The sequence below is a fragment of the Ursus arctos genome, unplaced genomic scaffold (genome assembly GCF_023065955.2).
Source record: "Ursus arctos isolate Adak ecotype North America unplaced genomic scaffold, UrsArc2.0 scaffold_10, whole genome shotgun sequence".
Classification (NCBI taxonomy): Eukaryota; Metazoa; Chordata; class Mammalia; order Carnivora; family Ursidae; genus Ursus; species Ursus arctos.
This window is the reverse complement of record NW_026622764.1, coordinates 2,720,648-2,736,892: the sequence shown is the minus strand read 5'-3', so window position 1 is coordinate 2,736,892 and position 16,245 is coordinate 2,720,648. Positions and strand designations below refer to the sequence as shown.

The 16,245-nt window shown below is 49.5% G+C and overlaps 2 protein-coding genes across 2 annotated transcripts in view; one reads left to right on the top strand and one right to left on the bottom strand.

The window, feature by feature from the left end:
• Positions 1-12,906, bottom strand: part of COL4A1 (collagen type IV alpha 1 chain) — a 139,258-nt gene extending 126,352 nt beyond the window's left edge. The window contains exon 1 of the mRNA XM_026493595.4: positions 12,657-12,906. Coding sequence (XP_026349380.2) covers positions 12,657-12,740 — 84 coding nt within the window. The 5' untranslated portion in view covers positions 12,741-12,906. The remainder of the gene's footprint in view (positions 1-12,656) is intronic.
• Positions 12,907-13,147: 241 nt separating this feature from the next.
• The window catches only part of COL4A2 (collagen type IV alpha 2 chain), a 162,254-nt gene continuing 159,156 nt past the window's right edge, over positions 13,148-16,245 (top strand). The window contains 3 exon segments of the mRNA XM_026493593.4: positions 13,148-13,236; positions 13,542-13,629; positions 13,749-13,803. Of these exon segments, the coding sequence (XP_026349378.3) occupies positions 13,586-13,629; positions 13,749-13,803 (99 nt within the window). The 5' untranslated portion in view covers positions 13,148-13,236; positions 13,542-13,585.

Sequence of the window (16,245 nt, the reverse complement as noted above, 5' to 3'; positions counted from 1 at the left end):
TTGCACGGGGGTTACGAGCTCTTTGTTTCTCCGTGGTGTTGCACCTTGCAGCAGCCTGCCCCAAGGGGCTTGCCTGGGGGGAAGGGGGCGCACAACCGCTATGTCTTTTGGAATCCTTGGGGTGCATCCCCGTGGGTTATAAAAACGCCCCTCCTTCTGTTTCATCAAACCTCTTCACACAGGTTGCTGCTGACTTGGCCACAGAGCAAGGCAATTTTAAGGCAAAGGACAATATTCTTGCATCATCATTGTTGTGACACATGTATTCTCACCAGAATGTCTGGAAGTCATGAACACTGTAGAAACACAAGTGCTTTCTGAAGTTGTCATTCTTACATCTGGTATTTCCACATTCAGTGCCTTTGTCCTCCCTAAATCCAAAGCATTCTCCCCTGGCCAGCTTTGCATAACTCCCAGGGCTAGAGGAGACCAAGCTAACTCATTCCCTTCTCTACAGATTTTTTGAAATTCCTCATTTCTACATAAATGGAACAACCCCGAAGGTCTGTTAGAGATACAACGTAGATAATACTTCCTGCAAAGGACCTTGGTTCTCTTCCTTATATTTATAGCTCTTTTAACAAAGTTGAATTTCCAAGGCTGAGCCACTCTTAAAAGAGCAAAGAGGGGCATCTTTTAAAATATTTTCTAGTTCAGCATGATGGAAGACCAAAATTGTCTGACTGTATTAATTCCATAAACAATCTTTGAGGGCAACGATTCTTGTGCTTTGTTCTCCAGGCGAGGCTAACGTCTAGCACATTGTGGGTGTAGGATACCTACTGAATGAATGAAAGTATGAATGAATGACCAAATATCACTAATTATATGAAGATATATATCATATTCAAGTTATGCATATGTGTAATATGTGTGTATATAGGATCATGTATACATATGCATATATATTAATTGAAAGTGCTTAATATACAAAAGTCTTAACATTCCATAAATGATCACTTTAATATAAAATGTACAAACCAGACTCATTTCCCTAAGACATGTATAGACGTCTGCAGAAAGACTATCAAGATATATGGGGCTCTCTCATTTTAGGCTTTTTAATGGATAAACATCCCCATCTGTCAGCATGCCTCGATTTTCTTCGTATGCTCTCGCACTCTGTGGCTTCCTGACCCCGACCTAAGGTGAATTCTTTTTTTTTTTTAGATTTTTTTTATTTATTCGACAGAGATAGAGACAGCCAGCGAGAGAGGGAACACAAGCAGGGGGAGTGGGAGAGGAAGAAGCAGGCTCATAGCGGAGGAGCCTGATGCGGGGCTCGATCCCACAACGCCGGGATCACGCCCTGAGCCGAAGGCAGACGCCTAACCGCTGTGCCACCCAGGCGCCCCTCCTAAGGTGAATTCTGAACTGGATCTCAGCAGCAGACAATTACGTGGCTGGAAGCCCTGCTTCTGCTGCCCCACGGACACTGTCTCTCACGGAAAACGTCAGGCCCGAGGCAGACGGAACCGCAGCCCCTCTGTGCAGCATCGGCCCTGGTGACCCGTGAGATCTTAGCACGGGAGTGGCCCACCACCGGGATCTGGCTCCACATCTGCACTCAGGCCAAAACGGCTCACTGAGTTCCACCACCGGCTGATTCCAGAGGAGTCTGTCACCACAAGACAGGGTTGTTGTCTTCAGTGAGACCCAGCAACTCTGGACTCAGTGGATATGACAACTTCCAGAGTCAACGATCAGACTCCAAGAGATCACATGCATCAGGGAAGTTGAGGAAACAAAGCTCTGAGAACCCTCCATTTCTCAGGCTAAGGAAAAGGTACCCTTTCTCATTTGAACGAAGTCACAGAGAAAGTTCTGGAAAGTGGCTCCCACCTTTGCAGAATGTTCTGTGAAACATGCTCACTTCACACCAGCCACACCTAGGAAGAAACCTACGGAAGGCTACCCTCTCCAGAGTGGCTATCATCTACCAACTGTCGGGGCATCTCGTGAGAATCTGAAATTGTGTGAATTCGATCACTTCCTGGATGAAATCACTACAACACATTTCATCTCAATGTGCTTGTGTTGGTTTTATGTTTGTCTTCGAAGTCCAGTTTTCCACCCTGGAATTCTTCAGGTATAGAAGTAGACCCTTACAATTATGCAATAGAAACTTATTTAATTAAAGCATGCATGTGACTATCATTATAATCCTAATATTTGTAAATTATCCAAGAATCCTAAGGAATGACGTAAGAAACAAAGGAAAGATATTTTTCAGTCTACCTAGTTTTAGCTACAGGTGAATATTATGCAATAATGAAATCAGCTAGAGCTAACATGTCTGGGGCTCACGATAGGGCCGTGCCTCGTTTACGCGCTTTGAATGTATCATCACGGATACTAAAGGAGTAGCATTCGCTCCTACTTTCGGATGAGAAAACCAAAGCACAGGGAGGCTGAGTAGGCTTCCCACAGTCAGCAGCCCGTTACTGGTGAATTCAAACCCATGTGCACTGGCCCCAGAGTCCGTGACTCCGTGGTGATCTTTCTAGAGTTTCAGAACCTAAGTGAAAATTCCGGGGGCAAAAAGGAGAACAGTGAAGGTTTAAACTTTTCAGTATAACATCTATTATGCCACTATTAAAATTATTCTTACCTTACCATGGGCATACATCAGAATGCAAAGTAGGAGCATGATTCTAGCTGCTGGCATATTTTCTGACCTCGAGCGAGACTCAACACACATTTATTGAACCAATTTTGAAGGCCAGAAGCAAGATACTGAGTTATGAACCTATTAATTTGTGCTATGTGCTTAAGTGAATTCTCAGCCTTATTTACTTTCACTGGTGTAAAAAGGGGGGAGGGGAATTTTGACTACAAATCTGCCTTCCAGCCTAAAACAATGCCCAAAGTTGTATACGTTTTAAACAAATTATCCAGGCAAGAGAAACACACGTATCTCTATAATCTACTCATGCATGGTAAGTCCACCGGAGATGGGACGATATCTAGGGTCAGCAAGAAATAACAATAAATGATTAATCATAAGATTCTTTTTAAAGTTTTAAAAGTTCAAATTCCAGAATAAAGAAATACAATCTTATTATTTTCAGTATTTGGAAGAACAAAATCTAATTATTACGAAGGGGCCCAATAGCTATTCGCTTGGAGATGCTTTAAGGAACTCATAAAAAGCATCTGTTGTTAGCATCATGTCTCTATATACTGAATTGTTTGTTACAGACAAGGTATGAACGAGGGACGAGCCAGAAACCCTGCCAGCTACACAGCCTCTGTACGAGTGTGTCCTCCCCGGTTTATCAGTGAGTAGAACTGAGCCTGAACCAGGTTTGCGTTCTTACCCAAAATACACCCAACCCAGAGGCTGAACTACCCACGTTGTATTTTTCCCACCATCCTGCTTTGGCAAGTTTATCTTAATTTTATAGGCCATTTCCTGACCAAAATTTAGGAGTTATTTTAAACCACTAACCCCAAATGGTCTTTAATATCCAGGAAATAGATTAAGCCATAATAAGATACAAAACAGAAATTCCTCATGAGGAAGCCAAGCAGCAGAGGCCCAGGGGAGGTGGGTGGGGTGGGCGCGGCAAGACATGGCGGTCATGCACTGGGGGCAGCCCCACAACCCACCTGGGTTCTGGCCTGGCCAGCCCCTAGGCAAACTTGCACATTCTCAGCTCATATGTGGGTGCAAACAGAGCCATAAGGATGGCAAAAACTCTAAATTAGATAATCATGGGAAAACTCCATGTCCCGTGTCCTGAGGAGGAAAGGGGGACCACAAGGGACCAGCTGCCCCCAATTCCCAGCAGCCAAATCCTCTCCAAATGAACTCTCAAGCATCCTGACACTCCACACACATGCTTCTAGAACCTTCTTCCCACTTCTCACCCTTCAGATGGCACCACAGGGCTAGAACTGAGATCACTAAGGGCAACAACAACCAATAAGAGAAGAAGAAAATGAGAACTGTGGAAGTCACTTTAAACACAATGGTTCAGCCTCTTATTTGAAGGCAAACCAATGTCCCAGAACAGCAATTCATAGCTGATGTCCATCGAGCAGCTGCCCCATCACAGGAAGAGAATGGACAAGACCTATGGTCTCTGGAACAGAAGTGCAGCTCCCAGGTGCACACCGCACCCCCCGAATCAGAAAATCTAGGAGGGGGGCCTCGTGTCTGTGCTTCACCGAGCCTCCAGGAGATTCTGCTCAAGCCCGGGACAGGTGCTCTTCTGTGGTCTCCAGCCCCAAGATGCCTTCCCTGAGGACAGAACCACTTTGCTACTTATTCCTTAGAACTTGTTTTTAGCTTAACAAAGAGAAGAGTGTCTGGCACTGCATCAATGCTTTCTAAACATTAACTCGTGTCATCTTCACACATGTCCCCTAGGCAAGGCACTACTGCCATCCCCATTGTCCAGAGGAGGAAATGTGGGTGGAGAGAGGGAGGTCACTGGCACAGGGTCACATGGCAGGGACTCAAACCAGCACCCTTGTGTTCAATGGCTGTGCCTGCTGCCCCGTCCGGAGCTTCTCTCCAGATGCATGTGAAACGTTGCAATTATCTTTCCAAGAATTGTGTGCGTGCACCCCTGTGGCCAAGCCTCCTGGGGAATGAGACACTTCTTTTGCCTGGCTAGTTTTAGAGTCCTTGCAATTAAGCTGATCCCTTAATATACAATTACTTCTATTTAAGATATAAAGTCAAATCAAGTATTTTCCAAATGGACATTACAAAAAAATGGGCCAAACTATAGGTCCTGTGACCTTTTTTCCCCTAATAAAAGCTTGCATGGTATGGGTAAGAACACACGGTGATGCACCTTCACTCAAGCTTCTATCCGAGCTTTTAAAATGTTATTGTATTCCTTAAAAAATTCTAAAACCGGGGACGCCTGGGTGACTCAGTCAGTTAAGTGTCTACCTTTGGCTCAGGTCATGATCCCAGAGTCCTGGGATCGAGTCCCATGTGGGGCTCTCTGCTCAGTGGGGAGTCTGCTTCTCCCCTGCCTGCCCCTCCCCACTGCATGCTCTCGCTCTCTCTACCAAATAAATAAATATTTTTTAAAAAATTCTAAAATGGAACACGAAAATTAAAGCTGATTAGGAAAAGGAGATAATTGCATTTTATAAAGACATTTTCAAGCTGATACTCTTGGATGATATAGAAATAAGACCGGGGATATACTGTATGGTGACTAACATTATATAATTTTAAAAATTAAAAAAAAAAAAAAAAAGAAAGAAATACTCCTGTGCTCAAAAGTGCTGACTGGTTGCAAAGGGTAATTGTGGGGTTTTAGAATAAACTGTGATTGGTTTTTTCCTATTACAAAAATAACATGCTCACTTTATAAGAAATATTTTTAGAGGAGTAATAGTCAATGTACCACTGATTAAAATACACATTAATATTTCTTTAATAGAAATAAAAGAATAATACCAAAGTAGCTATCCTTGGGTTTATTTGTAACCGTCTGAGGCCTGCACAATGGCCTGCATGCTTACTGCTGTGCATTGGGAAAGGTTCACCTCTCCAAAGCGAAGACACACCACTGTGTCCCACTCCCTACCCCCTCCGAGCCACCGTCATCTCTAGGTGTGGAAAACGTGTGCAAACCGCTCTGGAGACACTGGGGGTTAAAACCAGAAAACCCGGGTCTTGTTCTTCACAAAGGAAGACGTTTGTTTTCTAAAGCAGAAACTCAGTAAAATTTGTAACCATGTTAATGAAATGTCCAATACAGGAATGCCATGTCTCCAAATACTGCGCTGAGTCGGATGGCGTGTGTTTGAATAGCTAACCTCTCCCTGAGAGAGTGTACAAATGGCTTCTCCACTCGTCCGTGTATTTGACGAGAAGGGAACAAAGCTAGTGACATCATATTGGCCTTGTCCAGTTCACAGCCAGTATCTCTCGCCATTGTCTGAGCAAGAAAGAAATGCCCACGGTACACAAAGGTATTTATTCAGTAACAAACAATAGTAATTCCCAAACTCTGAACAGGTAGTGATTCTACGAGCAGTAAAAGATGAAGAGGCTGAAGAATTGTCCTTTATCAGCAGGAGATAAAACCAGCAGATACGCGAAAGCCTCGTGGTATGTGAAATATTCCTTTAGTATCTGCTTGGGTACTTTGCACATTTCTTTTCTCTTACCACAAATCTAGTAGGCCTTCAAACTCAGGTGACATAACATGTTCCTATGGTGTGCATATTAAAAATCAAAAATAGCAAAGCTAGGAATATTACTAAACCACGGAATAAACTATTTACATAAAGAGTTCAGCACTGTGTATATTTCCAAGTCGTGTTTAGTCTGTGGTGGAAAAACTACTCCAAATTCCAAATTAAAAGGAAACACCTTCGTTTGGCACAAATTCTCTTCTGTTCCCTAACACAGCCACTGGGACGGCATGCTGCTCGCGGGAGCCAGCCCACGATCCCACTGGGGCTCCCCCAGGGCTGGTGAGCGACGCGGGCCAGAAACCTGAGCACCAATTACAAGTCATCAGTGAGTTCTCTCCATGGGGCAGGTGCTCCTGCACAGAGTGGGGAGAATTTTAAAGAGAAGCTGGGTGCTTCAGTGTCTCGGAAGCATCAGGGGTGTCAGACTAACAGACATGAGACAATGCGTCTCAGCCACCAAGCCATGTGAAGGTTTCCAGACACTGTATTCCTGGATTAGGGACCTGAGGCTCAAAGGGATGACATCATCCCATGGCACACGGAGATTAGTCTTTCTCGACAATCATCCAGCTTATAGGTTGGGGAGCCATGAAGATTGAGGCGGGATAAACCCCAGGGATCCATGTTGTGAAGGGCACACAGACCCAATCCAAATTAAAGCAGCAATGAGATACCTACTATGGAGAGTGGCCAGAACCCAACACTGCCACCCCAAACGCTGGCGAGGATGTGCAGAAATAGCTTTTGCTTCTTGCTGTGGGAAGGCAAGATGGCGCAGCTGCTTTGGGAGACACGTTGGTGGTCACCCACAAACTAAACAGACTCTTGCCACACAAACCAGCAATCATGTGCCTTCTTATTTACCCAAAGGAGTGGAGCACTTACGTCCACACCAGAGCGTGCGCAGGGATGCCTACAGCAGCTTTCCTCATACTTGCCAGAACTTGGAAGCCACTCAGATGCCCCTCAGCAGGTGTGCGGATAAGGAAACCGTGCTCCATCCAGACAATGCGACACTACTCAGCGCTAACAAGACAGTAGTTACCAAGTCCCGAAAGACAGGCAGGCGCCCGAATGCGCATCACCAAGTGGAAGAAGCCAGCGTGAAAAGGCCACATCCCATACGATTCCAAGTCTAGGACGTTCTGGAAAAGGTCAGTAAGAGGAGTGGTTACCAGGCAGATGGGGCAAGGATGAGCAGGCAGAGCCCAGGGCTCCTGGGGGCAGTGAAAAGACTCCGTGTGATGCTACAGACATGGCGGCCCATCTGCCCATCCCCCACACCCACGGAATGCACAACACCAAGAGTGACCCTGGGTGATGATGACGTGTCACCGTAGCTTCATGCATGGTGACAAACGTCCCACTCTGGTGGGCGACACTGATAGAGGGGAGACTGTGCGCACGCAGGGAAGGGGGGATACGGGCAAATCTCCGCACCTTCCTCCCAACCTAAAGCCGCTCTATAAAAAATAAAGTCTTTATTAAAAGACAAAGACCACCGCACCGAACAGAAGGGACGCTTTGGTTACACAGTAGGTAGCCCCTGTGAGAGGAACCCTGTGGTCATGAGCAGGATCCCCAGAGACAAGGAGCCGCAAAACAACACGAGGATTGGGGGAGCGACGAGGGGCTTGCGGGGACCCTGGCTCAAGGTGAACAGACCTGGAAGGGGGTCGCAGCCATGGGAGAAGAAAGCAGGCACGGATGCGGAGAAGCCCACAGGAGGAGGACATGGCAGCCTTGGTGACTGAGTGACACGGAGGTTAAAGAGAGACAGGGTGAGGCCTCTAGGGGAAGTCACCGTGTCTGAGATGAATGTCAGGAGACACTGGGGTGTCAGCGACCAAAAGACAACAGTGGGGACAGGCAGTCGGTCTGGGTAAGACCGTAAGTTCAGCTCTGAACACATTCGCTAAGTCTGAGACCAAAGCCAAGGCAACACGTCCCATGGGAACGTGAGGATCCTAGGCTGCAGTTCAAGAGAAAGGTTTGGAGCCCCCTTCATGGGATGACAAGGGATCATGAGAGCAGATCTCCCCAGCCAGAGAGGGGACACGGAGAGGCGAGGAGCCCGCCGGCTGGACCCCATCGCACACCCATGCAGAGGGCCTAGGCAGAGGAAAAATGGGAGAAACAGAAGGAAAACTAGGAGAGACACATGTCACTGGAGTGAGACCAGGAGAACAATGGAGGGAAACACAGGATGGAACCAGTTCACCGTGTACCAGACTATAAAAATATTAACCCCAAGTAATTCTTACAGCGTTCAACGCCTCAAAAGAAATTGACCATTGAAACGTGTTCTGCTTTATATCCTCTTTCATTGTATGCCTGAGAATGGTAGGAATATGTCTTTTGTATTGTTCCATAGCTGACATTTTTTAGTGGTTGTTTAATAATAGCAGGAAGAACAATGCTCTAATGGTATTATTTTCGGCATTCTATTGTTGCTTTTGCTTACTCTATCTCAAGAATTCAAAACACCAAATCTGCTTGAGAGGCATTTTAATGAGGTTAATCCTTTTTAAATTTCTGGAACAATGTTATAACAAACATTGTCTATACTTCTTCAAAACAAGTGTGATAACTTATTCAATCCTTGATGCCCTCTGGATTTCTAAAAGGATTTGCTCTAGAGAGGAACTTGTGGGTTCCGTTTGTCTGCAAAATCTTTACCAGCTCTTAACTAAGTAACTGAACTTAATAAAGTTATGACCATCCTTACTTACCAGTCCCAAGACATTTGCCAACAATCTTGTTAATGAATAATGCAGGGTTTTGTGAATTCCCTCATGTCCTTGCCCAAGTGAGGGTAGGTTTTCTGGGTCAGTTCCTAAAGGCACTCCAGCCTAGAATCAGCCATCCATGCGGCAACTTTCCAAACATCCCAATGTACCTGCAGCCTCAGGAGAGGGGACGCCCCCAAACTCAGGGCCCTTGCTGGGAGCTGGGTGTTTCTTACCACTGCTCTCCTAGACCTTGTCCCTCAATGTCTCTACCCCTCTGGGAGAAAAGTTCAGCTACCGTGGTCAATAACAGAAGCCATGGCATCTTGGTATCTCAAAGGAGGAAGACCTGGGGTCATTTTTAAGTGCAAGGACCTGTAGGTCTATGAAAGGACATTTATCACACGTCTGAGTATAATGTACCGTAACAACTCATGGAATAATAACACTGAGCTTATAGTTCCCATTTCCCCCTCAGGTTTGGATGTGGGATGTCCTCCTGGAAGTTTCTCCGAGTTCTGCAAAGCTGGTGAGGGGCCCCAGGGCCCTTACTTCACCTGCGCTGCAGCATTTACCAGCCTGAGTGGTTTGCCTGTTGCTCGACGTTTCTTGCCGAACTGCAAGCTTCCTGGAGGCAGAGTGGGGCGCACTCCCCGTTGCCTGGCCAGCGCCAGGCAGAGCACAGCACGCGCAGGAGGGCTCAGGGCACATGTGCGGAACAAAGGAAGGAAGGGATGGTCTCCTGGGAGAAGGGGCAGATCTGCCAGGGACTGAGGCATCCGGTAAGGGAGTCCTCCAAACCCACCTGCCTAATAGAAGCACACAAATTTTAAACCACACTCACTCTTGGTGTACGTGATGACTTTATACCACTAATAATTCTGTAGGGCCACCCTTACACACACATGCAGTTTACATACATCATTTCTTCTGGTTGGTATCGGAGGGACCTCCCTTCTGGATCAATTCCATGTAGAAGGAACATAATGATTTGGGTTATATCACTCCTGAAGTATTGGGCTGATGTTGCTCTCACTGGGCCCAAAGTTGAGCTCAAACTTCTTATTTAAATTACATTTTAACAGAGCAGAGTCCATCCTCCCATGGGGACTAAGTCTCACTTCATGTGAGTCCTGGGTCCTTGAGCCCCAGGACGGTGAGTAATGGTCTGAACACGCCCATACCCGGGGGCAGGCATCACCACAATTACAGGCAAGTTCATATTTCTGATCCTGAGGAACCATCTGTTAAGGGGGGGGGGGGGGTTCACACAGACCAGTGAGAGAGGAGTCTGAGGCCACGTGCTGTGGGGACAAGTCCCTCCAGTCTGACTGCATGGCTGAGAACACAGGGCACCCCCAACCAGAACACTCTGGGCACACTTCTGTCTCAGGCTTGTACCCTCGTCCTCCTTTCTTGCCTCCGAAAGAAAAGTTGGGGAGGGGAATCAGGATAGACTGGGCATGGGCAAAAAATCACCGGGTTAGAAAGTTCATCTTCTAGTAAATGAACAATATGACCATGGCAGGTAGGGTCAAATATAAAATCAAGAAGCCTTTCATATGGGGGGGCAAAAAGTGCAATTCTTGCCCAGCCCAGGGGGGGATGTTGGGACTGGTACAAATGCAGGTGAAGTGTGATTCGGATCCTCTTTCAAAGGCACAGATAATCCAAGACTCCTTCGGGTGGCTTCTGAGTCTGGATTTGATTATTTGCAGCATCTTATCATTCAAAATGTATTTTTAAATGTATTTTGCTTGAATCAATATTGAAGTTATTTCAAGGTTTTGGTACCTAACAGGTAATTTTGGAAAGTGGTAAGCAAAGCAAAAAAAAAAAAAAAAAAAAAAGATGTTCTTAATGGTATGAAAAGTGAAATGCTTTTTAAAAACGGGATAATTATTTTTAAATGGATTTTCTTGCATATCCATAGGTCATATCCATATCTCTGTAATCAAGCCAAGAAAAATAAAGTGTGAAGATAATGCCTATTAAGTCAGTTGGTGATTGATCAGAGGGTGTCCGTTCATGCGCCAGATAGCTTAAAACACTATGGGACACCTTGAGGGTTAGAGCCAAGCCAGTGGACAGGAATGTGCTTGGGCCTCAGAGAATAATTAAAGGGAAGTAAAATAATCCCAAACAACAGCAATGGGTTTGATTTCCCAGGCAGGAACAGGAGTGCCCACAAGTGCATGGCTTGTCCTTTAAAGTCCTGGCTGTTTGAAAAGCTAGTTCTTACAATTAGCTTTGCTACTATCATCAATTAGAAAATCTAAGTCCAAACAGAGGTTCATATTTCCAAATAGAGAACTTTCTCTCATTTGCTTGCCATCAAGTTTAGCAATCTGTCCTTGGAAGCATTACATCTCTGGGTCAATATTTCTACACCCAAATAAACTGCTCTGGGGACTCCTCAAAGTATTTTGTCATCATTACTGGAGAGCATTTAAACAACTCAGTATGGTGCTTGGCTCAACTCCGGGCTGGGAGAAACCGTCTGAAGTTAATTGCTGCTGTGATCACTAGCCCTTTCAACACCCAATGAAAGAGCTGCCAGCACAGAGTCAGCCCAGCCCTGGGATGAGACGGGTGTGCACACTACTGGCTCATTCTGGCATGTAACAGTTAATACATTTTATTCGCAGTGGAGTCCACGAGTATCATTCCTCCAGAAGAGAAGTAAAAACAAACAAACAAACAAAACCTAAGAGCAAGATTAGTATCTGAAACAGTAAAACAATAAGTGCTAAATGTGGCAAGCAGCAAAATAATTTTTAAACATGGGGGAGGAGGGGGTAATGCAAAATGCCTTTAGAAGCCACACTTTCTTGGGGTTTTGTCTGCAAGCAAGGCTTTCACACTGGGGACCAGCAGAGGTCTTTATTCTGTCTGAGGGGAAGGAAAAAAAGAAAACAGTACATCAAGGACTGTCCAGAGCCTGAAGCCTTTACTCCTGCAAGCCCAGCTCCCAGATCCTTTCCGGGCAAGCACACAGCCCGAGGAAATGAAAACTAGGAAAACAATTTGTGCTTAGAACAATAAGATGGAGTTTCATTTTGGTTTCACACTCAAGTATGATGTAGTTATAATTTTTTTTAATGCACATTAATAAAAGGCAACGAGTCGAGTTCGGTAACTTTTTTAAACTGCACTACACAAGAGCCCCACTTCTGCTCTCGAGCGTGCTTCAGCCACAGAAAAGTCGTGGGAAAGCAAAGATACAGCTGTTTCCAGGCAAAGGGCCCACAACTGCTCAGCATCAACCAGCAGAGTCGCCCAAGAACTGGAGAAACACGCCCAAAGCGACTCCCGGGCACAAGTGTGGGGCTCTGGGCAGCGTGGGGCGCGCGTGCCCACCCCGCCCGCCCCCGGCCCACCCGGGAGCCCAGGGCAGGTGAGGGCGCTGGGCCGCTGAGGTCCCCACGGTGCGAGTTCAAATCCCGCAGATTCCCGGGCACCCTCGCCCCGCACGGTGCGCGCCAAGCTCTGCTCCGCTTGCCCAGGGCCCTGAGAAGTCCTCTACCTCGTCCCTACCCAGCCCACAACAAAGGAGGCTCCCTAATGGATGCGCGAACGCAGCCCACAGGGGTCACTGGCGGGGACCCGCTCGGAGAGGGCACCTGGCGGTGCCACGCGCGACCCCCGAGGGGCGGGCAGGCAGGCGGCGCTGGTCCGGGGACAAAGGGGCCGCGCGGGGAGCCCGGGGCGCAGGGCGGGACGCCGGGGGAGCGGAGCCGGCCGGGGACTCACCTTTGCAGCGGCCCGGCTGCGCTCCTCGTGGAGCAGGAGGGCGGCAGGCAGCAGCAGCAGCCAGACGCCGAGCCGGGGCCCCATGGTGGCGCGCCTGGGGCGGCAGGGACTGGCGGGTATCTGCGGGGGACCGCGGCCGGCGTTCGGGGGGCCGCGGCGGGCGGCTCACTCGCGGAGGGCCGGGGCGCGAGCACTGCGCACCGTCCCGGGCGCGGCGGCTCGCGGCGGAGACTTGAGCGCGGCCCGGCGAGCTCCCCAATTTGTTGGCGCTGCCCCCTCCCCTCGGCGGCGTGCGGGCGGCGTCTCAAAGGGGAGGACCCTGCGGCGCGGGTAAGAGGCGGCGGGAGCGCGCAGCCCGGGATTGTGGCCGCCGCGCGCCGGGACGCCAGGGCTCCGCGCTCCGCACCTACCGGCGGCAGCCGCGCGACCCCGCGCCCCCGCGCTCGCCCACCGGGCAGAGAACCGAAGACCCAGGCCGGCACCCAGGGGCCCGCGAGAGCGACCGCACTGCCTGTGTGCCGCGGGCGGGCGCTCCTGGAGCGGCGGATGCGCGCGGACAGCCCCTGACGCCGGGCCCGAGGTGAGGGCGACCCCGGGGACGCCGAGACCCCGGCCGAGGCTGGGACTTGGGGCGCCCTGCGCAGGCAGGGGCTGTGCGCACTTCTGCTGAAGTGGAGGGGGAGGACCGAGCGGCCGTGGCTCAGCGACGCCGAGCAGGGCCTAAGTGGAAGGCTCCCCTTCTGTTTGGCCTCGGGGAGGCTCTCTGTCACCCCTGCGGGGATGCGGGGGCGCACCCCGCTTTCCCGCGCCTCGCGGAAGGAGGCTGGCGGCGAGGATGCTCCCTCCCCAGCCCCCGCTAAGCCCGCTTTGTCTCTCGCCCTCCAGGCTAGGAGGGACCGCGCCGAGCCCGGAGTGGCTGGTTCGGGAGCATGGACAGACACCAGTGCCCGGCGTCCAGCCCTGCCCTGCGGCGGTAAGCGACCTTCTGCCGCGTCCCCGTGGGTCTTGCGCGCGAGGGCCCTTGCGTGTAACTCAGGAACTGCCAAGCCGAGGCCACCCGCTGATGGCGCTCTCCCTCCCTCTCTCATCCAGGTGGCTGCTGCTGGGGGCTGTGACAGTGGGGCTCCTGGCCCAGAGCGTCCTGGCGGTAAGTCCTGGGTCCCGTTCATGGGCTCTGATTCGTGCGCGAGAGAGTGGAAGGGACACCCTGTGGCCTTGCCAGAAGGCAGCTCGTGTTTGCTCACCTGAGCGTGCGTGTGTGTGCGCGCGCGTGTGTGCGTGCAGCACGGACCCAGCCGAGGCTCTGAGGGCGCTCGCTTTCCCCAGAGAACGTCTCAAGTGTGCCTTCCCTTGGGTTCCCCACTTCAATCCTGTGTGATACAGGCGGTGGCCCTCCCACGAGAGCCAAAATTTAAAACGTAGCCTGCGGCACCCTCTCCGAAGCTTGAGCAAAACCATGGCTTCCTGGAAGGAAGACTGTCGGTCCCCATGGTGACCGAGGTGCCAGGGTACGGAGAAGAAACATGTTGGTGGTACTGGGAGGCTGACGTCTAGGTACCATCCTTGGTAGAGAGTTTTCTGGTGCTTTTAAATGAGAGGCTTTGGGGCAATGGGCGGGGCGAGGAGGAGAGCAAGGCAACAGTGTACTTTGTTTTAACCCGGTGAGTGAACAATGGCAGACACCCTGCATTTTCTCCCAAGTCTTAGCCGGGGTGGGAGGTGCTAAGGTGCGTGCAGGGCTGCCCTGCGGTAGTGTCCACGCACTTGGGACTGCACTGTGGAATTTTGTAAATTGTGTTTAAGTACTTGGAGCCAATTTCGTTGAGCTTGACATAACAAGGCTCGAGAGCTACCGGTTTTCCCTTCCCTTGGTTGTGGGCACAGATGTTTAAACTGGGACCAAAAAGAGAGGGACTGTAGTGTCCCCCACCCTTTCATGGAGTACCTGCTTTCAGGTGGCTCTCGCGATCACACAGGACCATTGGAAGCGGGTTCCATTGAAATTCTGTTATTTTCATTGTTCTGTCCTCATGGCAGATAAAAAAGGGTTTTGAAGGCAGTGAGTGAACTGTGTGTGGAAAAGAGCTACCCTAGTTTGGAAAGAACCTTTCGCCTCCCTTTTGTGCCATCTGCTCCAGTTCAGGGCCCAGACCGGGAGGCTGGAAGGAGCCCATAGACTTTCACCAGAATGCGCCAGACCAGAGTTTTCTCAAAGCTCAGGTCTGACTCGCTTTCCTTTGAACGTGTCCTGACTTAAGAAGATGAAAGTCTACATACCGCAGCCACTGACGCTGGGGGTCCCTGTGCACACTCGACATACGGGACTTGGCCAGAGCTATGAGTCCAAGCGGCACACGCACTCTCAGAGGAGGGGGACAGGACAGGAGAGCTCTGAGTCGTGCTGAGAGCATGTGCACTGATTGCACTGTCTCCACACCCCTTGGCCCCTAGAACCACTTTTGTAACCCCGTGTTTGCCTTCCTGGGGGTGGTGAAAGTCTGGTGAATTTTATCTGGGACTGATCCTAAAACTGGTGGAAAGGGCTTGGGGTCAGAAGACTGGGGTACTAACCAAAGCTCTTCCCTAGTCTCACAAATCCTGAATCCCAGTCCCACACCTAGAGCAGGAAGAGAACATCCCCCTCCGTGCCTTCCTCCAAAACCTCTTCCATGCTCAGCCTCACCGAGTCTCTGCTCTCTGACTCTTGGGTGGGACTGGGAGCGTTTGTCGGCCGGGCTTCTCAGAGTACTCACCTTGGACCCGCACAGCCACCCAGGGAGGCTGGTTACAACTCCAGACGTCTGCTCTGAACCTGCAGGACCTACTTTCTTCCCCTCCAAACCTAGATCTTCTGATCAGACTCTGGGGTGGAGCCTGGGCATCTGCATTCTACTTGACACCAAAGCTTGGGAACCACTGAATTAGAGTATTGGGTTGGGAGGCAAGTGGAGTCAGTGGCCATTTTGAGTCATTTTACTGGAGGCATAGGGATGCATAGTCTTTCACAGATACGCAGTTTGTTATATCCAACAGTGGGTCTTCTACTTACTAACTTCTTATTGACCACTGGCTTTAATAGCTGTTACTCATGACATAATGCCTTGATCCTTAATTATATCCATTGAGAAATCTCTCCCATTTGTGGCAAGTTCATCTCCTCCCCTCTCTGTTTGCCATGCTCAAGAACCCTGTCTCATTGCTCATTTGTGCCAAGGACTCTTCCCCAGGGGTAGGTCAAGTCAGTAAAAAGGGCTGCTTATTGTAGTTTGAAGGGCTTTGTAGCAGAACCAGCCAAAAGTAGTTATCAAGGAAAATTTTTTTTAAAGGCTTTATTTGTGAGTAATCTCTACACCCAGCTCGAGCTTGAACTGACGACTGCGAGGTCAAGAGTTGCTCCTTCCACCAGCTCAGCCAGCCAGGTGCCCCCCCCTTTTTTTAAAGCAAGAGTAGACAGTTATTCAATGAATACTTCCTGTGTGCCGGTTTGCGTGCATCCAGGCCTCGTGGGAAACACATCTACCCGAGTGGGTGACTATCGTTACCCCCATTTTGCAGATGAGGAAACAGAGGCGCACAGTGTTTAGCTAGC